Source organism: Lissotriton vulgaris, chromosome 10, assembly GCF_964263255.1.
Source record: "Lissotriton vulgaris chromosome 10, aLisVul1.2, whole genome shotgun sequence".
NCBI lineage: Eukaryota > Metazoa > Chordata > Amphibia > Caudata > Salamandridae > Lissotriton > Lissotriton vulgaris.
In genome coordinates, this window is record NC_141698.1 from 192,651,121 (window position 1) to 192,677,782 (window position 26,662).

The 26,662-nt window shown below is 44.8% G+C and overlaps 1 protein-coding gene across 1 annotated transcript in view; it reads left to right on the forward strand.

The window, feature by feature from the left end:
* Positions 1-26,662, forward strand: part of SYT17 (synaptotagmin 17) — a 616,952-nt gene that overhangs the window by 375,477 nt on the left and 214,813 nt on the right. Inside the window, exon 7 of the mRNA XM_086939743.1 lies at positions 4,497-4,652. Within this exon, the coding sequence (XP_086795869.1) occupies positions 4,497-4,652 (156 nt within the window). The remainder of the gene's footprint in view (positions 1-4,496; positions 4,653-26,662) is intronic.

The window sequence follows — 26,662 nt, forward strand, 5'->3', positions numbered from 1 at the left end:
ATAATTCTGTAGTGGGTTGTGGGTTTATAGGGGAATAGGGTGGGAAGTAATTTAATTATAATTAAATAAATATGTTAATTTATTTATTGGTATTGGGACAAAGACAGAAGTGATGCTACTTGGCAAGCAATGGACGACTATCCCTCCTACAATATGGCCCGATGTGTTCGGAGAAATTCCCCCCCCAAAACGCGAAATCAAGACACTCGGGGTGTGGCTTGAACCACAGCTCACGATGAAAACCCAAGCAACCAAAACCTCGGGCTCATGCTTTGGGCTCATGCGCTTGACCCGTAAAATCCTGCCCTTACTTCCACCTATGTCCAGGAAGCTCCTCATCCAGGGACTAGTGCTGTCCCGCCTGGACTACAGCAACCTGGTCTACTTGGGAGCCCCCGAGTCTACTATCACGAAACTCCAGCGGACACAGAACGCGGCAGCACGCATGCTTACTAACACTCCCTCCAGAACGTCCGCCAAGCCAGCCCTCAAAGCCCTGCACTGGCTCCCCGTGCGCCAAAGGGTGCACTTTAAAGCAATGTGTACAACACACAAGCTTTACAACGGATCTGGTCCAGCGATTCTCAGTAAAATGATTACACCTTACACAGCAACCAGATCCCTACGATCTCAAAATGAGAACTTAGTCAGCACCCCCAGATTCAAAAGAACCCGCACAGGAGGTCGACAATTCTCCGTTCAAGCGGCTAAGGGCTGGAACGCACTCCCTCGCTCCCTCAGACTAGAATCCAACTACCTGGCTTTTCGCAAAAAACTTAAGACCCATTTGTTTCCTAAATAACACCCTTCTGTCGCTCTCCCCCCTCTCTCCCCCTCATCAGGATTTCAAGTTACATAGCGCGGGGATACCCTTGGGTTACCAGGCGCTTTAGAAATCGCTAAAATAAATAAAAAATAAATAAATTTTAATTGATTAATTGATAAATATGTTAATTTTAGTAATTTATTTTCTGTAGCAGGTTTGGGGTTTATAGGGGAATAGGGTGGGAAGCAATTTAATTATAATTAGTTAAATATGTTAATTTGTTTATTGGTATTTATTTAGAATTAATTGTTAATTAATTATTAATTGGTAATTAATTAAAATATAATTGGTAATTAATTTTAATTGATTAATTGAAAAATATGTTATTTTAGTAATTTATTTTCTGTAGTGGGTTGTGGGTTTATAGGGGAATAGGGTGGGAAGTAATTTAATTATAATTAATTAAATATGTTACTTTATTTATTGGTATTTATTTAGAATTAATTGTTAATTAATTATTAATTGGTAATTAATTAAAACATAATTTGTAATTTATTGTAATTGATTAATTGATAAATATGTTACTTTTATTACATTATTTTCTGTAGTGGGTTGTGTGTTTATAGGGGAATAGCTTGGGAAGTAATTTAATTGTAAGTAATTACATTTGTTAAATATTTTTTGTGTCTAATTTTTATTTATTTTTATATTGTAAATTAATTTATTAGTAATTGGTAAATAATTAGTATAAGTAGGTAATTTTTATTATTAGTTAATTTTTATTTGTTATTTTAATTGATTAATTAATATGTTTTATAAAATTGTAAAATATTTTAATTATTTTGTAATTGGTATTAATATTTATGTTATTTATATTTATATATGAAGTATTTACTTTCCCTACTATTGCACTCACTGGAGTGGGAATAGTAATTTTTATCCCTACGCTATCCAATGCTTCCCTACTGTTGCACTCACTGGAGTGGGATTAGTACATTTTACTCCTACGCTATCCAACACGTTCCCTACTGTTGCACTCTTAGGAGTGGGAATAGTTTGGCTAGTGTAACCAGGCGCTGTATAAACTCAGTATAATAATTGAACATAGAATCCCATCAGAAGGTACAACCAACAATAATTTCATAAAATACCTTATGTATATGAAATTCCTTCATGTGAGCAATTAAATAGCCCTCGGTGCAAGTGCTGCTTGGCACAAAAGAAATAACATCAGCAATGAGACTCTACAACTGAGTTTAAATTATAATTCAAAAATAAGAATCAAATACATTTTTAGAAAATACATTCATTTTTTTGGTTCAATCATTAGTGTTGTCGGTTTCTGAAAATACACTTGGTTATATCAAATGCATGCTTTTAATTTTGTTAAGCACATTCCATTTAACTGAACGAATGTGTGTCTTTTCTTTAAAAAGCTCACTGTTATGCAAGGGCTATACTATGCAAGGGTCGGACACCATAATGACAGTGTTGTCAACACATTTGTAATGATGGCCACCATTTTGCCAGACCTGAACACCATAATGTTACGTACACCCACGCTACGTCTAGAATGGCCATCATTATCCAGGGGTGGCCTCAGTTAAGTCAAGGGTGCCCACAAAATGTCCATATGCCATATTATTATGCCAGGGATGTGACCACAAACAAGCCAAGAATGCCCACTGGATGTGCAATAATGTGCAACATGGAGTGAATGCTATAACGGCAAGGATGCTTACAATATGATGGTTGGCCATCAGTACACCAGGTTAACCACTTTTAGAAAGTTTGCCAATGTTAGGCCAAGAATGCTCACATTATGTCAAGGATGACCACCATTTTTCTGTCGATGATCATGATTAAGCCACTGATGCCCAAAATCAGGATCACATTGTGCCGCGGGACCTGTCCTGACATGATTGGCCACAACAATATCAGAGATGAACTGCAAATGTAGTGAACTGAACAAGTTGACACGCATGCTTCCAGATGCCAGTGATATGCTGTGTCAGAAAGAACCCATACCAGGAAAACAGACACTCACACATAAACATAGACACATGTATGCATGTCAAAGATCTAAATATACCAAAATGATGGAGAGAGGAAAATTATCAATCAGCCTCCCAACTCATAACATTAAAACCCCAAGGATTAATCATACAAATCTTGAGTGTTTCTTGGCATGCCAAAGATACCTGCACATATCATCAGACACAAATGCAGACCCTCACTCATCCCCTAACATCAAGTAAAGCTCTTGCCTCTCTCTGATCTCTTTTCAGCTGTGCTCTCCTCAGTCCATGAACTTCTTACTCACTCAGTGCACACTCGTCTACTTTTGCTTCAGTCTCACATTCAAGCCACTTCACTCCAGCTACCACTGACATTCACTCTAGCTACTACTGGCATTCACTCTAACTACCACTGGCATTCTTTCTCAGTGCTGTGTTCAAACACAGTGTGAAAGACAACGTGGAGTCTGTACATTGTCCACTTTCTATGCAGCTTTCCTTGATTAGGAGACATTGCAGGCCTCACACTGACAGTGTTTGCGTCAGTGTCTATATGCATGTGTTTGCACAGTGTCTATATGCATGTGTTTGCGGACACGTGTATAGGAGACATCCAATGGTTAGCTGCCTGCCGTTCCATAGGACTGAAGCTGAATGATGCAACCTGCTACAAGAGTCAAGAGGTGGCACAACTCAGATGCCTTTAAATGATGTACTAGTTTGTGCTCCATGCCCAAAAGCTACCTAACACCAGCTTGTGAGCAACACATTGGAGAACCATCAATCAGATCACTGTAATCCATGTTTTTCACTTTAAGGATTGAGGGACATTACTCTAACTGTTTTGAGCATGTCAGGAATACTTAAATGCCATTTTAAACCCAGAAAAGCTAACAGTAAGACGTTCCATTGATTGTAATTAACCTATTGCACCAAAGTATGGATGTTTTAGATTTGCAAACAAGCTGATGTTCCTTGTACAACAATTGCGTTTTACATTATTTGCTGACTGTGCATTTAAGAGTGGCACATTTTATTTCACAGGCTTAATTAGCCACCATCATATGGCAAGATGGACTTATTGAGCTCAGTACTGATGTTTCCACTACTTTCTATAACAGACAATATTGTTATGATGAACTCATTTTCCGGCTTGACTACTTTGCGTAAACTTTATCATTGGATCACCTAACCTGCATTGTCCAGCATTATTCTGCAGTATCTTCTTTAAAATGCAAGGTTTCCTTCCTTCCCAATCCAGGTTTCCAAAGAGATTATCTATCATTGTAAAAGTAGCAAATGGTGGCCCATGATTCTCATGGCATACAGTATGCCGGGGAAGAAGGCTGTTTTGGATAACCTCATTCTTTTTCTATCTGGCCACTTCGGCCATTGACTTGGACCTTGTTTCTAGGTTGGCATCTGCATATCATGAATTTATTTCCTTAGTAAACAAAACATTACTATAGTTAATCTAACATTTCGTACTCCTTATATTCAATTTTCCAACTTGTGTTTGGTTTAGTACGTTCATAACTCAAGTTGTATACATTTCTGTATAGAGCTTTTGGGTTTCCTAAAAGTAAAACATGTATTTTTATGGATTTATGCATGGATTCAAGAAACGTGATGCCTCTCTGTATTTTTGCATTTGCTTTACTGGAAAATGATTGCCTAGGGTTTATATTAAATCCTGATTGTGTTTCTGTTAGATCCATTTGTGAAGATTCAGCTGGTCCACGGATTAAAATTAGTGAAAACGAAAAAGACATCTTGCATGAGAGGCACCATAGACCCATTCTACAATGAATCTTTCAGCTTTAAAGTTCCTCAAGAAGAACTGCCAAGTGCCAGCCTGGTATTTACAGGTAAAAAAGCTACTTTATGTATACATTGATATTTGCACGTGTTTTATCCATTTTTTAAACGATAATGATTTTTGATTTGAGAAATACTGTGCCATCCTTACCCATCACATCAATAGCCAGATGCTCGGGTAAGACGCCGCATGCATGTATATGTTTTGCTGCTGGAAACTGAAAACAGCAGTCAGTTCAAACGGAATATAAAAATGATAAAATTCCGTCCTAAAAGCAAAACCAGGCACAGGCAAACGACATATGCTATTGGGACTAAAATATTCTATGTGTGAAACGAGGGCGAGCACATATTCACTCAAGATGCTAAAAATAAAACACTGCTCATATTTATAAGGATGGATTATTAAATCTCTGACTCTCCGCCACGGTAGCCCTTATTAGATATAAAACCCAGTGGGACGTGTATGGTAATAGCCTCCACGCTCGAATATTCATCAGCAGGGACAGAGCACAGCACAGGAAAATATTTTCTTTTCTTTTAATTTGGGGGCTAATTTTATTTAGTCGTCTCTTTCCACGTTTTAGGGAATCAATATATTGCTAAATGCTGCATATCTCTAAAGCTCTATTCAGATTTTTTTTATAACAGTCAGCTAGTTTTAGAAAGCTTCAGCTCACCAATTAAAGTTCTGGAAATATACACATACTCTGTTATCCACCTTTGTCTTTTGAATGGGAAAATCAACAATTATGTGTATAAGAGTGTGTTTGTGTATATGTGTGTGTGTGCGCGTGTGTGAGCGTATCAATTGGTAATATTATTTGATATGCACATTAATATGATGATTTATTTCACTCATCGGGGTTTCTTATAGTAGCCATGAGTCCTAAATTCGTTGCGTTGTTTGTGCCTTTGCCGAAGCCCAGGAGGTATGCTACCAGTATGTTTTAATCTTGTAGTCCCCAATTATAACCTTGATGCTAATTCTTTTTTGAAGCGCACCCTCCCATGTGTAGTGTGTGTTTCGGGGGGCATTGTGATGTGGTGGTGTCTGTGAGTGATGTGGTGGTGTCACTGATGATGAGTGTTGTGGTGGTGTTCCTGAGTGTTGTGGTGGTGTCCCTGAGTGATGTGTGGTGGTGTCCCTGAGTGATGTGTGGTGGTGTCCCTGAGTGGTGTGGTGGTGTCCCTGAGAGGTGTCCCTGAGTGATGTGGTGGTGTCCCGGAGTGATGTGGTGGTGTCCATGAGTGATGTAATGGTGTCCCTGAGTGATGTGGTGGTGTCCCTGATTGATGTGGTGGTGTACATCAGTGATGTGGTGGTGTCCCTGAGGGCTGTGGTGGTGTCCCTGAGTGCTGTGTTGGTGTCCCTGAGTGCTGTGGGGGTGTCCCTGAGTGCTGTGGTGGTGTCCCTCAGTGCTGTGGTGGTGTCCCTGAGTGGTGTGGTGGTGTCCCTGAGTGGTGTGGTGGTGTCCCTGAGTAGTGTGGTGGTGTCCCTGAGTGATGATGTGGTGGTGTCCCTGAGTGATGTGGTGGTGTCCCGGAGTGATGTGGTGGTGTCCATGAGTGATGTAATGGTGTCCCTGAGTGGTGTGGTGGTGTCCCTCAGTTCTGTGGTGGTGTCCCTGAGTGGTGTGGCGGTGTCCCTGAGTGGTGTGATGGTGGCCCTGAGTAGTGTGGTGGTGTCCCTGAGTGATGTAGTGTTGTCCCTGAGTGATGTGGTGGTGTCCCTGAGTGGTGTTGTGGTGTCCCTGAGTGGTGTGGTGGTGTCCCTGAGTGGTGTGATGGTGTCCCTGAGTGGTGTGGTGGTGTCCCTGAGTGGTGTGATGGTGTCCCTGAGTGATGTGGTGGTGTCCCTTAATATTTAACACAGAAACTGTAGGAATGGCCCGGACTAGTGCTTTAAAGGCTAAAACATACCTATTTATTAGATTTAATTACGATTTAATACTTGCTGTTTGACAGCTGAGTTTACTGGACTTAATATTTATTGTTAGTGTTGCTGGGGCTGTTATTAAATTGTTCCTTATAATAATAGCACAGATCATATTAACTGCATGGGCATAGTTCACACTGACGATTTACATGTATGTATTAGTGATGCAGCAGACGCAGTGACACTAAGACGCCTAGGGGCAAGGGGCCTGGCCAACAGTATTTTAAGTAAAGCTAATGTTTTAATGTACATCTTTTTTTTTAGTGATGTATATTCTGTTTTTTGACGGAGTTTCCTGAGTCCGTTCCCTTTGTAAAATATAGGCAAACATTTAATTTTTATATTTGTCTTTACGACTACAATGTAATAGCATTTTCCGTGCATTTAAACGTATGCGAAGGGGGAGTTGTGTTTTTACCCCTTACTTCAGCCATGACTTCCATTTTTTTACAGAGCTTAGCTTCCTGCTGTTAGTTGATTTGCATCTCACAGATTACAATCTTTACGACGCAGCTTAAAGCACTAAAGTATCCTGTTCTGGTTTTGTTTCCAACTGGTGAAAACATGTGATGTTTCACACTCTTGCAGACTTCCGGTCTGTGTTTTTTGTCTGAACTAAAAGGCAATGCATTACAATAGTTTAGCCCAGTTACCGTACGCAAATTTGTTTATTTAAATTGTTTAAAGCTTATAGCGTAAAACATATTGTTTTTTCTGAACACAAAACTGCTTTTTTTCTTTCTTTACACGTTTAAAAAAGAAGCTACAAATGTTTTTGTTAGTACTGATTTTGTCAAGAGAAAAAAGCGCCTAGGTTCTAAATATTTTGCAGTTTAACGCAATGTTTTCAGCTTCATGGGTTATATTCCTTTGGTTAGTTTATGTTATGGAGAGCATATAAAGTATAAATAATGTGGTTTTAATTAAAAAATAAAATGTTGTTACAATATTGGCTGAAACTACAACCAAATAATGGCTTTGTTTAATTTGTTTTTATAGTGCCTAATTTGTAGCTATAGTGGTGCAGGGGCTCATATAAAAAGCCAGTCTTTGACAGTGTATTTGGGCCCGTTAATTTATTGAACAGTGTGCATACAAAATGTGCAAATGTGTTGGTGAAGTTGTTTTGGAGCTTAAACTGCAAATGCTTATGTTGCAGTGCCCATGGGCCAGCGTTTTTTGTATTGGGATTGCTTTTTATTATTTTCTGGTATTTTACAAAGTTTCCCGGCTCTGTACTCCTTGCTCAATTTATAAACTCTTTAAAGTTCACGAAAAGGGTGCAATTGTCTGTGCGCACCCTGTACGGATTAGGTAAGGGGACACCAGTGCACATTTTAAAAGCAGTCAACCTTAACCTTACTTTCATCTATAGCCACGGGTGTTTCTTTAACTCTGGTTTTAGTACAATGCTTTTTTGTTTCTATTTCTTATGACGTGGTTAAAGGCTTAAAAATGTGTACTAGAATATTGGGGAATATCTTTTAAGAGCATAGTCATCGTTTACAGTTCACATTTATGCGTATCGATTAGCGGTGCAGCAGGTGCAGAGGCACCAAGAGACAAAGCACAAAGGTGCCTGCCAAAAAGTGGTTATATTTATTTGAAACACCAGCACAACAGCTAGAGATGAATTTAATAACTGGACTCCTTGAAACGTCTTTTTAACAGATTTTTCCCTAGGGCTTAATTTGTAACACATCTAATGCTAGTGCGTTGATTAATTTTATGGTTTCAATATCATACCTTATTTAGGGGTAGCTTGCTTAACATGTAGCGCAAAAACTGTAGGAACGGGCAAAAGCTGTGCTTTAAAGGCTAAACATAGCTATTTATTTATTGTGAGGTAGTGAGAGAGAGAGTGAGTTAGGGAGGTAGATAGAGAGAGTGAGGTAGTGAGAGAGAGAGAGTGAGTTAGTGAGGTAGATAGAGAGAGTGAGGTAGTGAGAGAGAGAGAGTGAGGTAGTGAGAGAGAGTGAGGTATTGAGGGAGAGTGCGGTTGTGAGGTAGTGAGAGAGAGAGAGAGAGTGAGGTAGTGAGAGAGAGAGTGAGGTCGTGAGAGAGAGCGTGAGGTAGTGAGAGAGAGAGTGAGGTAGTGAGCGATAGGGAGAGATAGTGAGGTATTGAGATAGTGAGGTAGTGAGATAGTGAGAGAATGAGGTACTGAGAGAGTGAGGTAGTGAGATTGAGAGAGAGTGTGGTAGTGAGGTAGAGAGAGTGAGGTAGTGATAGAGAGAGTGAGGTAGTGAGGTAGTGAGAGAGAGAGAGAGTGAGGTAGTAAGAGATGGAGAGAGAGAGTGAGGTAGTGAGATAGAGAGAGCGAGAGAGAGAGAGAGAGAGAGAGGTAGTGAGAGAGAGTGAGGTAGTGATAGAGCGAGAGTGAGGTAGTGAGTGAGAGAGTGAGTGAGGTAGTGAGAGAGAGTGAGGTAGTGAGGGAGAGTGAGGGTGTGTGAGGGTGAGGGTCCGAAGTAAATGGTGGCAGGGCAGACATCATTGCAGCTAGCAAGTCGAGTGTTTTCAAGCTGTGTCCCTAGAGAGATGGCAACACAGCAACAGCATTTGAGGAGCAAGGCTACTCTAAACATTGTCGGCATTGCTGTGGTGGGGGGGTGGGCGGCGGGGGAGCATGATGGGGGGCCGGGGGAGCGGCTTGGGAGTGGATTTCTTTGAAGTCTGACGTGAGACAGATGGTAACAGCGTGTGCTGGAGAAGCTTCGCGCTTGAATGAGTCTGCTGCGAGGCAGATGGTAACAGCGCCTGCTGGAGAAGCTTCGCGCTTGAATGAATCACATGCATTGGGATGAATCCGTACTCTTGGTAGATTTGCTGGTGGCCCTCTATATGTCTCGGCCAGCAATGCGCTTACGCATTGACAGGCCGAGACCTAAAAATGGAAGGGGATCACCAAGCCCCCTCCCCGAGCTTTTATTGGCCCCAAGAACCCTATCTCTCGGGCCAATTTGCATATGATAGGAGAGCTAGGCTGCATTGCCCTCTGCCTCCAGGACACATTTATTTAAAAGAAATAAAAAAGGGAGCCTTTAAAGGACCCCGGGACCCCTTCCATGGGGCCGGTTAAAATAAATAGGCTGCTCCCAAGACAGAGTACTTTCCCTGCCTGCACTGATGCGGGCAGGGAATCATGTTTACTCCCAGCTGGCACGACCATTTTAAAATCTCCCACCCGATGGGACCAAACATGCCTTTCCTGTCTGCAGCACCACAGGCAGGGAAGGCAAGTCTGCTCCCTTACGACATGAGAATTAGAAATGCTCCAACCAGGTGAAAGCAGACTTTGCTCCCACCCAAAGAGATATTTACAACAAGGGGTGGTGAGGGACAGAGTCTCTGAATTAAACAGAATACTCTCACCCAGTCAAGAGATCAGGGCTAGATCCAACACCGTTTTTTAGCTCACTGCACCATCCCAGTTTCAGAACCTGGCTGTATGCAAATTAGTCTGTTCCTGTCCTAGTGCATGATGGGAACAGGGCAAACCAAACTACAAAAGCCAATTCTTACACTGGGAAGGAAACAAGCTACCGGGGACCGGTTTCTGGCATTTCAGCCGTCTTCGGCCCGGCTTGCTTGAATCCTGATGGTGCAATGAGCAAGGGACTCACATCTGAGTATACCCTTCCACGCTTAGGGTGGACAAAAATATTTACAACAAGGGGTGGTGAGGGACAGAGTCTCTGAATTAAACAGAATACTCTCACCCAGTCAAGAGATCAGGGCTAGATCCAACACCTTTTTTAGCTCACTGCACCATCCCAGTTTCAGAACCTGGCTGTATGCAAATTAGTCTGTTCCTGTCCCAGTGCATGATGGGAACAGGGCAAACCAAACTACAAAAGCCAATTCTTACACTGGGAAGGAAACAAGCTACCGGGGACCGGTTTCTGGCATTTCAGCTGTCTTCGGCCCGGCTTGCTTGAATCCTGATGGTGCAATGAGCAAGGGACTCACATCTGAGTATACCCTTCCACGCTTAGGGTGGACAAAAATATTTACAACAAGGGGTGGTGAGGGACAGAGTCTCTGAATTAAACAGAATACTCTCACCCAGTCAAGAGATCGGGGCTAGATCCAACACCGTTTTTTAGCTCACTGCACCATCCCAGTTTCAGAACCTGGCTGTATGCAAATTAGTCTGTTCCTGTCCCAGTGCATGATGGGAACAGGGCAAACCAAACTACAAAAGCCAATTCTTACACTGGGAAGGAAACAAGCTACCGGGGACCGGTTTCTGGCATTTCAGCCGTCTTCGGCCCGGCTTGCTTGAATCCTGATGGTGCAATGAGCAAGGGACTCACATCTGAGTATACCCTTCCACGTTTAGGGTGGACAAAAATATTTACAACAAGGGGTGGTGAGGGACAGAGTCTCTGAATTAAACAAAATACTCTCACCCAGTCAAGAGATCAGGGCTAGATCCAACACCGTTTTTTAGCTCACTGCACCATCCCAGTTTCAGAACCTGGCTGTATGCAAATTAGTCTGTTCCTGTCCCAGTGCATGATGGGAACAGGGCAAACCAAACTACAAAATCCAATTCTTACACTGGGAAGGAAACAAGCTACCGGGGACCGGTTTCTGGCATTTCAGCCGTCTTCGGCCCGGCTTGCTTGAATCCTGATGGTGCAATGAGCAAGGGACTCACATCTGAGTATACCCTTCCACGCTTAGGGTGGACAAAAATATTTACAACAAGGGGTGGTGAGGGACAGAGTCTCTGAATTAAACAGAATACTCTCACCCAGTCAAGAGATCAGGGCTAGATCCAACACCGTTTTTTAGCTCACTGCACCATCCCAGTTTCAGAACCTGGCTGTATGCAAATTAGTCTGTTCCTGTCCCAGTGCATGATGGGAACAGGGCAAACCAAACTACAAAAGCCAATTCTTACACTGGGAAGGAAACAAGCTACCGGGGACCGGTTTCTGGCATTTCAGCCGTCTTCGGCCCGGCTTGCTTGAATCCTGATGGTGCAATGAGCAAGGGACTCACATCTGAGTATACCCTTCCACGTTTAGGGTGGACAAAAATATTTACAACAAGGGGTGGTGAGGGACAGAGTCTCTGAATTAAACAAAATACTCTCACCCAGTCAAGAGATCAGGGCTAGATCCAACACCGTTTTTTAGCTCACTGCACCATCCCAGTTTCAGAACCTGGCTGTATGCAAATTAGTCTGTTCCTGTCCCAGTGCATGATGGGAACAGGGCAAACCAAACTACAAAATCCAATTCTTACACTGGGAAGGAAACAAGCTACCGGGGACCGGTTTCTGGCATTTCAGCCGTCTTCGGCCCGGCTTGCTTGAATCCTGATGGTGCAATGAGCAAGGGACTCACATCTGAGTATACCCTTCCACGCTTAGGGTGGACAAAAATATTTACAACAAGGGGTGGTGAGGGACAGAGTCTCTGAATTAAACAGAATACTCTCACCCAGTCAAGAGATCAGGGCTAGATCCAACACCGTTTTTTAGCTCACTGCACCATCCCAGTTTCAGAACCTGGCTGTATGCAAATTAGTCTGTTCCTGTCCCAGTGCATGATGGGAACAGGGCAAACCAAACTACAAAAGCCAATTCTTACACTGGGAAGGAAACAAGCTACCGGGGACCGGTTTCTGGCATTTCAGCCTTCTTCGGCCCGGCTTGCTTGAATCCTGATGGTGCAATGAGCAAGGGACTCACATCTGAGTATACCCTTCCACGCTTAGGGTGGACAAAAATATTTACAACAAGGGGTGGTGAGGGACAGAGTCTCTGAATTAAACAGAATACTCTCACCCAGTCAAGAGATCAGGGCTAGATCCAACACCGTTTTTTAGCTCACTGCACCATCCCAGTTTCAGAACCTGGCTGTATGCAAATTAGTCTGTTCCTGTCCCTGGGATGGGGCAGTGAGATAAATAACGGTGATGGATCAAGCCCTGATCTTTCGCCTGGGTAAGAGTGGTCTGTTTAACTCAGACACTCTGTTCATCACCACCCCCTTTTTGTAAATCCCACCCAAAGAGAGCATGCAAAAGACAACTGCTCCATCTGGATTGGAGCGATGCTGACTCCTGCACTGTGTGGGGAGTCAGCTGAGGCCGCAGGGGCCCTGGGACTCCACTCACATCCACCAGCTTGAGGTTTGTTGGTGACCCAGATGGACCCTGGGGTACACACCTACGGCCCTGGGGGGATGGGGTCACCAGAGCCCCAGGAGGTTTGGGATGGTGCCTGCCCTCTCCCCTTAATTATGGAATTTGGCCCCGGGGATGGAGTACCCCCGGCCTTAATAAGTTTCCAGGAGGGGGGCGTGCAGCATTATCCCCATTTTTATCCTAAGACTTGGGGAGGGGATCCACGTGGCCCACCTCCCCTTAATGATACATTTCAGCTCCAGAGTATGTATTCCCTTGGGCCTAATGAGGCTTGGAGAGGTGGCCCTCACCCTCCCAATTTTTCTGACATTTAGCACCCAGGGGATGTAGTCCATGAGTCCAGAATAGGCTCAGGGCGTGGGATGTGTGCCCCCTTGCCTTAATTATGGTAATTGGCTCCAGAGGATGGGTCCATGAGGCCCAAGAAGGCTCAAGGAGGGACCTGCACACCCTTCCCCTTTTTCATGCAATTATGCCCCCATGGGATGGTGTCCCTTGGGCCTAATAAGGTTTGGACAAGGAGGGCCACACATCCCCCTCCACTATTATTAGTGGTTGGCCCCAGGAGATGGGATGGCTGGGGCCTCTTAAGGGTAGAGGAGGACAGCTATGCACCCCCTCCCCTTTTATTATTGGCTTGCCCCAGGGCATAGGGGTCCCCGGGCCTCTTAAGGGTCGGAAGGGGGTCCACGTGTGTGCTCCCCTATAATTAGCGTATGGCCCAGGAGATTTGGTACCTGGTGCCCATTTGGGCCTGGTGAGGGGGGGGGGGAGTATGCCTTCCAATATATAAATGTTTTTGGCCATGAGGGATTTGATCCTGGGGCCAATAGTGGTTTGGGAACAGGTGATCATGTGTTGTCTATAGGGCCTTGCAGCAGGCTAGGCCCTGGGGCCAACCTCCCCCTTCACAGCAGAAGGCAGTGCATGGCTGGTGTTGGCTGCCCACAGAAGGCCATTTTCAGGGCTTGATGGCAGGCCAGGTCCTGCAGACAGTTTCACACAGGATATTTGCTAAAGGCGGGATCCGGTGTGGGCTAGGTTTGCTGCAAGGAGTTGGTTCCTGGGCCTGACCAATCATCTGAGATGGCATCAGGGATGTCATGAATGATGTCATGGAACATGTCATGAGTGGTGTAATATGTGAGGTCATAAGCAGTGCATAGCCGGAACTCAAGCTATAGTTAGCTCTGCTAACAGAAACTGATGCATTTCTGTGTTTTTTTTGTTTAAAACAATATGTTGGCACTGACATATTCACCTATTATGTCATTGTAACCTTTGTTTTTTTCAGTGTAAATAAATATATATATATATATTACCTACTGGCTATCGCCAGTAGGTATATATAGTTAGGATTTTTTCCCTATGGGATTTTTGAAAATTCTATGTCTAATAACTTTGGCGTTTGTGGACGGAATCGGCTGAAATTTTCAGGAAAATGGCACATTTTGTTTCTGAGCAGCCCTTGAAAATTTGGGGGGGTTTTGTCGAGGGGGGGCCGAGAAAAAAGGGGGGTCCCAAAACGCGTTTTTCCCATTCATTTTTCCATAGGGCGGTTGGACTCACTTTTAGCTCGAACGGCTGAATGGATTTGCACGAAACTTGGCAAAATTGTAGGGACTGTTAGCCCGATGTGCCTTTGCTAGGTCTCAATATATGTGCTTCAGTGGATTTTGAGAAATTAACGTTTAAATCAAGATATATATCTGTAACAGCGCTCCGGGCAGCGATCCGGTCCGCTTACTTTTCGCGTTTCGGAACTTTGCGCGCAGAAAGCTGATTGGCTCTCCGGTGTCTGTCAACATTCTAAACAGTCCGGAGCGGCCGCCATCTTGTCTCTCGGTAGGATCGAGAGAGAAGAAGAGGTGAAAAACGAAGAGGGAATTTAATGAAAGGGGGCAAGGTATCCCCCTCTTGACCCCCTAGGAATGTTGTTGGGGTTATTAAAGGGTCCCGTGGGGAAAAGAAAAAAAAAATGATTTTTCACGGTAGAAGCGCTTCACGGGCCGCGAACTGGGCCGCAAACTGGTAGCGAAACGGGAATTCGCCATTTTGTGCTTCGTTAATTAAATTACTAGGTATAAGGGGGTGCGGGAGACGTATCCTAATCCCCTATGTTTCCTGAGGGTGGCTGAGGAGGCTGATATATGTTGATACATCTCTTCCAGCGGCTGTGCGTGAGCTTTTTGTTTTTTTTGCTGCGTGACAGTCCGGAGCGGCCGCCATCTTATCTCTCGGTAGGATCGAGAGAGAAGAAGAGGTGAAAAACGAAGGGGGAATTTAATGAAAGGGGGCAAGGTATCACCCTCTTGACCCCCTAGGAATGTTGTTGGGGTTGTTAAAGGGTCCCGTGGGGAAAATAAATAAAAAAATGATTTTTCACGGTAGAAGCGCTTCACGGGCCGCGAACTGGGCCGCAAACTGGTAGCGAAACGGGAATTCGCCATTTTGTGCTTCGTTAATTAAATTACTAGGTATAAGGGGGTGCGGGAGACGTATCCTAATCCCCTATGTTTCCTGAGGGTGGCTGAGGAGGCTGATATATGTTGATACATCTCTTCCAGCGGCTGCGCCATCTTGCCTTTTTTCCAATGCCACAATTTTGTCGTGCACGGCAGCCATTTTAGATGCCAGGCTGGTCCCAGGCTATCACCTACCCCTGCGGATGTAGTTTATGGCCCCAGCTGTAGAGAATTCAGACATGCCAACCCTCCCGATTCAGGCGTGTGACTACTGATTTCAGTGCTAGTCTCCCGCCTCCCGATTTCTGCAAGCAAAAACCCGGGGGCATATTACGAACAACTAGCGATAATTTTTGTCTCTAACTTGTTTAGAGACAAAAATTATCGCCGCACATCGGCGATTTTTATCGCAGATAAACCTTGCTATTATCGCAGAAAAGTCAGCGATATTCATGTATTATCGAGCAAATGCTCTTAGCCATGTTATCCACCTCCCATTGGATAACATGGCTAAGAACTGCTCAGGGCAGGTGTTAGATTTTGGAGATATTCGCGCTTAGCGCGAATATCTCCAAAACTTGGTAATAGGAGATAGCGATGTTAGGGACTGTTTCCAGTCGCTAACATCTTGGCACGCCACTTTGCATGTCATTAGTGATAAGTATCACTGACATGCAAAGCGGGGCCCAAGATGGTCGCTATCTCCTTTTAGCTGTCACTAACTGGTGTTAGCGACAGCTTGGTAATAGGGAGATAATTTTATCTCCGCTTTCATGGCTTTTAAAGCCAAAAAAGCGGAGATAAACCCCCTTGATAATATGCCCCACGATTCCTTGGGGGTTTCAGCTGACAGGGCTTGGTATTGTGTTACATGGTAATGTTTCCAGGAAACGTCAGAGGGTCGATGCAGGGGTTCTAGAAGAGGTGATAAACCATTTAAGCCTCATGAACAAGCGCATGGTCTTTTAAAGATTTGTGAAGTACTCGGGGCGGCGGTGTGTGTGTGCCCTCTTTCAGGAGCGGGCGGGGGGGCACTGCCAGCAACTTGCCAGGTCAGGTAGTGTTCAACACGTGCATCACCCTTTCTCTGCCTGCTATTGCGCTCCATGCTTCGGAAAGGTAAGAAAAAGAACGTGCATTTGAGTTTGAAATGTCTGATCCTGCAGCAGCACACTTCCAAAGCCCACCCATGACAATAACCCGATTCAAGGCCCTATTCACCCATTTTTAAAAAAATAGATAACACTCCAACAAAGTAAGATTATAAAACTTTATTAACTTTTAACTATAATGAACGGAACAAAAACTAAAAACATTTAAACATTTTTCAACTCAAAAAGCAACAATGGTTAGAAGCTGTCTTTTGTGCGAATAGTCCCAAGGCAGCACAACGTGCTGAGTTCTGGACGGCACCCAGGTGATGTCGCCTGGGTGCCGCACTGGTTTTGGGATCCTACAATGCAGCACAGAAAAACAGCGTGGGGCGTCCCGGGTGGTGCGGGGGGAGGCCTCGTCAGTAGCGGTCTGTTGTGCGAATAGTCCCAAGGCAGCAGAACGCGTTGAGATGTTGATGGGACTGTGTCCAGTGTCCCATGGCTGACACAACATGTACGACAGGCACCCAGGTGATGTCCAGTAAACTGCTGCACTGGTTTTGGTATCCTACAATGCTGCTCCGAAAATTGGCGTGCGGCGGCCCGAGGGGGGGGGGGGCGTGGGGGAGGCGGCGTGAACGGGCCTCCCCAGGTGGCGGCCATCTAGCTGAGTTGCGCCCGCTCTTGCGGCTACAGCGTCTCGCTCACCATGTTGTTGAGTTGCTCCCACTCTTGCAGTGCAGCAATAGGCGGCTGCCACATGGCTCTTAAAATGGCGGACGGCTCCTCGGTTTTGGGCCTGGTCCACTGAAATGGCCCTGGGACACCTTGGAACTCGGACGCTTGCCTGCTAGGGCTTGGGCTCCATTCTCGAAAAGCGTCCCCTCAGCCGTGAAGATTCTACAAAAGTCTTGGGGGCCCCCGACTCCCGCAGGCTTCCGGTGGGGAGCGGCTGCCATGATTGCTCGCGGAATGACCACGACGGAGCCACGAGATGGTGGTGCTCTCATGCTGACGCCAGCTTCAGTCTGAATGATCCAGAAACAAGGTGGGGCTTTCATCGTTTGGGAAAAAAAAATGTTGTAAACCAATGAAAAGTGTTATTTTTAGGTCATATGACCAAGCCTTCCATCTTTAGGAAACCAAAAGTAAAATGAACCAATGAAAAGTTTTATAAACAAGTCACATGACCTGTTATGCGGCATAGGGCTACAAAAAGCGTAGAAAATCCGTTGGCACGTGAGGCGGCGTCAGTAGCGGACCGATGTGCGAATAGGCCGAAGGCAGCACAACGCGCCGAGATCCGGATGGCACCGAGGTGGTGTCCAGCAAATTGCCGCACTGGTGTGGCCATCCTACAATGCTGCGCCGAAAGACGGCGTGTCCAGCTGAGTTGCAGTCACTGTTGCGGTACAGTGACTCAAACGCGCCGAGATCCGGATGGCACCGAGGTGGTGTCCAGCAAATTGCCGCACTGGTGTGGCCATCCTACAATGCTGCGCCGAAAGACGGCGTGTCCAGCTGAGTTGCGGTCACTGTTGCGGTACAGTGACTTGAACGCACCGAGATCCGGATGGCACCGAGGTGGTGTCCAGCAAATTGCCGCACTGGTGTGGCCATCCTACAATGCTGCGCCGAAAGATGGCGTGTCCAGCTGAGTTGCGGTCACTCTTGCGGTACAGTGAGTCGAACGCGCCGAGATCTGGATGGCCCCGATGTTGTGTCCAGCAAGTTGCCGCACTGGTGTGGCCATCCTACAATGCTGCGCCGAAAGTCGGCGTGGGGTGCCCCGTTGGCTTATGAGGTGATGTCAGTAGTGGACCGATGTGTGAATAGGTCGGAACCAGCACAAGGCGCCAAGATCCGAATGGCAAGTCCTGGATGTTGAGTGCCTCAGTTGAGAGTTCTGAGCAGTGCTTGTAAGACTGTCTGAAGCTTATTTGCACCTGCTGCAGCTTCACTATTGCCCTGGTGTGGCCAAAGGTCGCACATGACATAGGCGGCCGGCTCCCGAGGTCCGGCGGAACTTTTTTCCTTTTCCTTTCTGCTTCTTTTCCTACAATCCGTTTCATCTGAAGACACGACCAGGTCCCTGAATGTGTGCAGGGGGACGCTATTGATTGAATGAAAATGGCGGCTTGACACAAAGCTGACTCAAGCGTTACTGTTGATGCTATACAGACAAAAATTGGTTTTCAGTTTGTACATTCTTCAGGTTTTTTTTTTCCATCCAAGTCTGATTGAGAGTTTGTAGAAAAATGGCTTCAGATTTTCCACATACTACTCTTCAACATTCTTCCTAAATGTAACAATGTGAAACTCACTAGGAGAACGGCTGTTAATGTTTCCTTTCAAAATGCTGCCAACAATATTTTCTGAATGGAAGACACCATCTTGTAGCATAAAGGGCCGAAAGGGGTTCTGGTCTGGCCGATGGTTGGTGGAGACATTTTGACTATATCTTGGACCTGCCCGGCCTCGCCCAAAATGGCGCCGGTATAAATGGGACTCGTAACTCCTTGCCCGCAAATGTATATCTAGAAAATGTTATTGTAAGTGGCCCTGTCGTATTTTAATTACAAAATGTACGTCCACCGATTCCGCAACTGTTAGACACCTTTGTTCTTGCAACCTAATGGCCCGCTCGTTACGTTCTTCTACAGTGTAAATGTCTCCTCATCATATACGATTTCAGTTTGCTCCGTGGCCGGCCCACGTGGTTATAGGCCCGTATTTGTATACTGACATTTTCACAATAAAGGTTTTTAAAACAAAACACGGTAGTAGTATTTACATTGGTAAAGTTTTTACTTTTAGTCACTGTTTTCGAATCAGTAAAAGGCAAGTGAAATAAAGCAGTCCAATTACATGACGGATAAAAGGTATAATATGTAGGAACGCAGTAAAGATAAATGGTCAAGGGCAGTTGTGTTTTTCATGTCTGCAATATAAAGTGATCGATAAGAATCTGATAATCAGGCGTATCGGCGACTAAGACAGCAGGCCGAATCTCTTTTACTCAACGGCTCCGTCATGGAAGGAAGAAATGCCCTTTTTCTCGAAAAAGGAATATATTTTACTTGCAAGACAGTTGTAAATTTTCCGGGAAAGTACATTAGCCTGGAATATTATAACATATGTTTGAAAAAAAAATATTGTTCGAAAACAATAAAAAGCGTAATTTTTAGGTCATATGACCAAGCTTTTCATCATTAAATTAACAAAAGTAAAATGAACCAATGAAAAGTTTTATTAACAAGTCACATGACCTGTTATGCTTACGTTACGCGCTGCGCGCCGCGCCTTGGATCACTTCCGGGTGCGGTAACGCGGCGTGTCATATAACGCATTACGCGACAACGTAGGTCAAGAATATAGTCAAAATGTCTCCACCAACCAGCGTTCGGAACACAACCCCTTTCAGCAGTCCAAAAAGTTCTGTTAAATGACAATAGAGGGGATAGGCAACAAGAACCATCAGTCAAAGAGGGGAGGGCAAGTTCTTCTCTTCCGGGTCATGTTGGGGCGCTACCGGAACTGATCGAATTGGTAGTCTACAGTGTTTCTGGATGTTTCAGACTAAAGCTGGCGTCAGCATGAGACCACTACCATCTCGTAGCTCCGTCGTGGCCATTCCACGAGCAATCATGGCAGCCGCTCCCCACCAGAAGCCTGCGGGAGTCGGAGGCCCCCAAGACTTTTGTAGAATCTTCACGGCTGAGGGGACGCTTTTCGAGAATGGGACCCAAGCCCTATCAGGGAAGCGTCCGAGTTCAAAGGTGTCCCAGGGCCATTTTAGTGGGCCAGGCCCAAAACCGAAGAGCCGGCCGCCATTTTGAGAGTCCTGTGGCAGCCGCCTATCGCTGCACCGCAAGAGCGGGAGCAACTCAACTACATGATGAGCGAGACGCTGTAGTCGCAAGAGCGGGCGGTAAACAGCTGAATGGCGGAAGAGGCACAGTGTAGCAAAAGCGGGCGGAATGGCAACTGAAACGGTAAAGGGGCGCCCCACTACAGCGTGTCTTCAGGTCAAACGGATTGTGGGACAAGGTTCAGAATTGAAGAGTCATCAAAAGGCAAAAAGTTCTGCCGGACCCCGGGAGCCGGCCGCCTATGTCGGGGGCGATCTCAGGCTACACCAGTGCTATAAGACTTGGGGAGGGTGTCGGAGCCAAGCGTCTTCTCCGAGTCCATGGCCATGACACCGCCCCTCAGGGGCCTCCGTCAAGCTGTTTAGGAAGGTAACATATCACATTGTTTTCTAATGCAGTCAGGTCCACAAACGACACTCACTTACTTTGAGAATAGTGAAGCTGCAGTAGGTGGAAATAAGCTTCAGACAGTGTTACAAGCACTGCTCAGAACTCTTAACTATGGCACCCAACATCCAGAACTTATGCCATTTGAGAATGGCAGTGACATCGAAGCAACTCAGGGACCAAAACCATTAACGTACTTTCACGTATGAAAATCTTACTTGGGGAGGGGGCAGGAGCGAAGCGCCCCCTCCCAGTCAGCGCCACCACACCGTATGTTGAAAATTTGAAGCCATCGTTCTACAAAGTCAACAAAACTTGGATTTGAAAAATCTAGAAAAATGTACAAACTGAAAACCAGTTTTGGTCTGCATAGCATCAGTAGCAACGCTTGAGTCAGCTTTGTGTCAAGCCGCCATTTTGATTCAACAAAGCACAGGCATTGAAAAAGGCTCAAACTCAGAACTCTGAACTATGGCACCCAACATCCAGGAGCTTGCCTTGTGCTGCTTTCGACCTATTCACACATCGGTCCACTACTGACATCATCTTATAAACCAACGTTATGTAAATAGTTTTTTAATAAAATGTTTTACCCTGTTTCTTTGCTGGTGTGTTGTCTATATTTTTAATATTTGCATAGGGTTTGTCGTTATTTTGTGCGGGATGGGTGATGGAGCCGAGCTGTCTTGCAGCCCTCATGGTGTGGAGCTCAGTTCATCTCACTATTTTCGTATTTCTCATGAAGGGTTGTTCCTAATATTTCTATTTTAGCGAGGTCAAAAAGAGATCCAATTAGTGGCCTACTGATTTTGCTCGATTACTTTTATTTTTTTACACGATTTTTCACTATCTGCAAAGACTAAACAGAGTATTGCGACTTTGTGCTTGTTTGTAAATAGAGAATGATCCAAAGAGAACCAATTCTAAAACAGTAAATGCTTGGACAACAATCAATCAAATGGAGAGACAAGCAGGCACGACGGATTACAACGGGGGTAAAGGCCTGCGTTAACTACCCTTCAGTATCTGCAAAGAGAGAGTACTACTAAGACAAAAGAGGGGAGGGGGGGGGGGTGCAGCGTTCAAAGCACATCAGCGTGCATAAATACGAAAATGTTTTTATCTATCACGTACTTGACATTTTAAAGCTTTTCATATTTGCTATTAAAAAACCAATGAAATTCACAGAAAAAACCATAGGTTATAGTGGATATATAGTTAGGAATTTGCATTTACAAAACCTTGAAAATTCAATGAAAAAACCATTGGTTTTAGGCCATATATAGTTAGAGATTTGCATTTACAAAACCTTATTTTACTCGCATAAAACCATTGAAATTCCATATATAGTTATAAGCGCTAACTATATATCGCGCACCCGCAATCCACTGCTGATGATGTCACATATTACATCATTCATGACATGGTTAGTGACATCACTGATGACATCACTGATGACATCTCAAATGACATCACTGATGACATCACTGAAAACATGGTCAGAAAAAAGGTTTCTGTTTCCAGATACCTGAGAGCCTAGCTAGAGGAAAGGACAGCCACTGCTCAATGTGGTTGGCTGTTGGAAATAGTGTCTAATGTGTAACAAAGGAAAAATTGTTCCTTTTTTTAGGTGTCCCCTCACTCACCGGGGTTGCCCCACGGTGACATGCTTCATCATTGGGGCCATCCCAGTCCTCTACGGGCTGGGGCGTGCTACGACTTGCGGAGTTACGTAGGAGCACTTAAATGGACTATGTGTGGTGCATGTGTATTTGTGGGGAGTGGACTATGTGATGAAATTAAAAATTACCTGCCCAGTAGGTTACTAATAAACTTTATTCTGGCCTCTAGGTGGTAGTATTAAAAACGGGGTAGGGAGATAGGCTGTCCTAAACTTAATGTGTCCAGATGTACCTATCAACTCCTAAGTCGACATGTTTCGTGCATACCCCAAGCACTTCTTCGGGACTACACAGGGACCAGCCCTGTGTTCGCCACTCCTTACTCTGTCAATGAGATATTTACAAAAAGGTTTTGAACTGCAGCAAACTCTAATAAGTGCATGCATTTATACCTACGTATTTTGTTCCCAAAAACACGTGGTTCCTGAAAGATAGAAAACAACTTTAAAATTCAAGGGGTGGTTGGCCCCATTAGTTATCACACACAGTTTTTTACAGAAGTGATGTACTCTGTGAATTCTGAACGCGAACTCATTGGCCGTGTTTTCATGCACAAAAACGTGATTGATTTCGTGCATTTTCGGACGTGGTTTTTAACATAACACCTATCGTAGTGTCACACCCATACATTCAACAGTCATACACACTCATACATACTTTCTTATGAGACCTAACTGGGCCCCATGGAGTCGGAGGGGTATCGGTATCCTCGCAACTCTAATGAGAGAGAAATGGAATTGTTAAGTCACCCAGTACTGTTCGTTTCTTAGGCAATGTCTCCGTTTTGAAAACGGCATTCCTTCGTGCTCTGTTCTACTTACTTGTGCTCCGGTTACCTCCTGTATTTAGGCACCTACTCTTTCTCCCTCCGGTCCGGATGTTATCGGACTGGAGGTTCCGGGTAGTTTTAAATCCTGATGACAGTCGCGGTAGCCCCGCGCTGTCGAGGGAAACGCCCGTTGCGAAAGCTAGAGCGTGTATTTCTCAGGCCATGCCCCGTCTGCATGGCGGCCATCTTGGGGGTGTCGGTCTTTGCACATAGTCGAGATCAGGTATCTAACGCGACTATTGTAGCATTTTGACACTTCTAAAACAATTTTAAGTTATCTAACCAGTGTTTGCCATATTATCAGGGTTTTAAAACCGCCGAATTTGAAAAAGTGGAAATAAATTCATAAATTGAACCGATTGATCTGGTTCGCTAGAGCCACCCTTCCAGAAAGTATGGGGTCTCACCAATGTCTTCTGGTGAGTTTTAGCGGTGGAGAGGCAGTATTTTGAGGGATCTTTACCCTCCAGTGGGGAATCCTTCTCAGTGATTGTGCAGTTATCGCCCGAAGGTGGTTGAGACTATATACATGAGACTTCGTGAATTCCACATCTACTGGGTCTGGTATGATGTTTACATGTATTTCTTATGTAAACTGTCCCCAGGGGATGTCATCATTCAATCCCACGATATGGGAGCGAAGCTTAAACACCCAGCGTTGCTCCTTTTCCAATAGTTTCTTTTCCATGTCAGCATGGGGTGGTTGTGTTTCCAACACCACCCAACGCATATCGTTGGGTGTGTGTGCTTTTTCCAAAAAGTGTGTTGTCATTTTGGTGTTCGAATGTTTGCACCTAAAGTTACTGCGATGTTCAACCATTCTGGTGTTGAACTTTCTGGTTGTCATTCCAATATAATGCAAATTGCACACACATGTGATCATGTAGACAACTCCTGATGTATTGCAGTTTGAAAACTGTCTTAACTCCCATTTGAGGCCTGTATTACAAATCACTTGTTTGGTGGTTTCTGTCAGGTGGCACACGCTGCAGTTGGAACATGGATGGTGTCCAGCTGGCAAGGGGTGCAGACGTCGGACTGGGCCTTCCATAGATTTAGGGCGTGTGTGCACCACTAAGTCCTTCAGGTTTTTCCCTTTCCGATGACTGAACATTGGTTGGGTGATGTTTAGACCCCCGCTGTTTAGAGTTCTCCAATGTTTTTTCACGATTTTTGTCACCTGTTGTGAGGCAACTGTATATGTAGTAATGCAGATGGGCCTTCTTTCCGATGGATTTGTCGGTGGTTCCTTAGGTTTGGACTCCAACAGTGCATCCCTGTGGTTATTGGATGCCCTTTTCTTGGCTTTCTGAACAATCTTTTTTGGGTACTGTCTCTGATATAGTTTGTCGCACAATTCCTTAGCCTGCTTTTCATAGTCACATTTTTCTGAACAGTTCCTTCTTAGTCTCAGGAACTGCCCAAAGGGCAGGTTTTCACGGAGTTGGCGTGGGTGGAAGCTCTCAAAACTAAGTAGACAATTTCTAGACGTTGGCTTGAAATGTGTCGTAGTTATTAGTGTCCCTTGCTCCGCTTTGATGTTTAGGTCTAGGAAGACTAGCTGTTCACGACTCATTGTAGAGGTGAACTTAAGGAAAGGGTCCTGGAGATTCAGCCAGTTTAGGAACACATCTGCCTCCTGCTCCGTTCCATTCCAGATAAGAATGACGTCATCTATGTAACGTCTCCATACCTGAATTTTGGTGGCATGGGGGTTATCTGTATTCAGGATCTTTTTTGTCTCTAGCCAGTGCACATACAGTCCCGCCACGCTCGGCGCGAAAGTGCTTCCCATGCTGGTTCCATGGGTCTGTTTGTATATAGTTTCCTGGAAAAGAAAGAAGTTCTCGGTGAGGGCAAGGCGGCAACATTCTAGCACTACATGCCTAGGTGTTTTGTAATCCCATTGGTTTTCGAATAGAATGTCCTCTAGGATCTGTAGGGTCTCTCTGTGAGGTAAGCTTGTATACAGGCTCTCTACGTCGAGGCCTATTAGTATCTGTGTAGTGGGGTCAAAAGGTAGGTCCTTTAGGAGGCACAGCACTGATTTTGTGTCCTGTAAGTATGTTACTGTCTTCTGTACCAATGGTCTCAAGAAAGCGTCCGCAAACTTGGACAAAGGCTCAAGTATTGATCCTATACCTGAGACGATAGGTCTTCCAGGTGGTTTTTCCAACCTTTTGTGGATTTTGGGGATAGTATAAAAATACGGAGTCCTGGGGTGTTTGTTCTCCAGGAAATCTGCCTCCTTTCTAGTTAGCCAGTCGTTGACCAGACATTCTTCCACCATCCCTGCTATCTCAATCCTCAGTCGTTCTGTTGGGTCTGCCCTCAACACTTCATAATTCCTTTGGTCTGCCAGTAATCTCAGGCATTCCGTCTCATAGTCTTCTGAGTTTTGTATAACAATTGCCCCGCCTTTGTCGGCTGGCTTTATTGTTTTTGTTGCAACGTTGGCTAGTTGAGTTATTGCTTCCTTTTCAGCTCTACTGGTATTATGAAACGTATTCAAAACCCTGGTATCCAGATCCATTACATCTTTCAAAATTGCCTTTTCAAAAGCCAATACCTCAACTGGTAGGCTATTCGTAGGGGGGGTAAAAGATGACTTTTTCTTTAGGCCTGTGTCACTAGTAATTCCTATAGGTTGTGGTTTGTCTTTAAAAAAGACTTGTAATTTTATGCTGCGTACAAATTCCTTCAGTTCACAGTACAGCTTGAATTTATCCAAGGTCGTGGTTGGAACAAAACCCAAACCTTTTTCCAAGACTCTCTCCTCAACTGGTGTCAAAATCTTGTCAGAGAGGTTTACCACTAGGCTTAGATGTTGCTGGTTGATGGTGTTGTTACTGGCCCCTGGCTCCTTGTGTGTGTTCTGTTGGTTTCCAGGGGTTGGGCCCATTGGACTTGCTGCCCTCTGGTTTTTCCTCGGCCTGGTTTTTTGCCCCTCCCTAAAAAAGGCTGTTGTTGTATTCCTGACATCTGGGCATTATCCCAAAATGGGAAAGGTTGTTGTGGGTATGGTTGCTGAAAAGGAGGGGGTGGTCCATAGAAGAACTGCGGTGGCGGTCCTTGGTAGGGTTGCCAGTTGTTTCCCCTGTTCATTCTTCTCCCCGCTCTGCCTCGTCTATTTCGCGGTTGGTTGCGGTTATAACTGTTATCTGAGGAGTCGGATCCTGTGTCTGAGGCTCCGCTGTCACTGTTGTAACCTGGGTTCCTCCCAGAAAGTATATACTCGGCTTTGATGTATGGGTACACCTTTTCGTGGGAAAAGGTTTTTTTATCTTTGTAAAATTTAGTATACTTAGTGTCTTTAAGGGATATTTCAAATTCAGTCATTGACTTGTTTAGCTCGTCCAGCCTTTTCTTAAGTTCAGCTGGTGTCTGATATGTTTTTAGTTTAACTTCCAGGTCCTGGATCTGCACCTTCAACGCCTCAGCTCTGCGTGCCGCGGTCTTTACAATGGGGACTAGCCAGTCCCTGGTGCAGTGCCAGCTTATCAGTGACCAATCTTTTTTAAAAATGAGGTCATCTTGAAATATGAAAGGTTCATTATTCACTATAAGGCCGCGTGGTGCTGCGTTGGCCCTATGATATTCACTCATCATTACCCCATGTATTATGGTTTT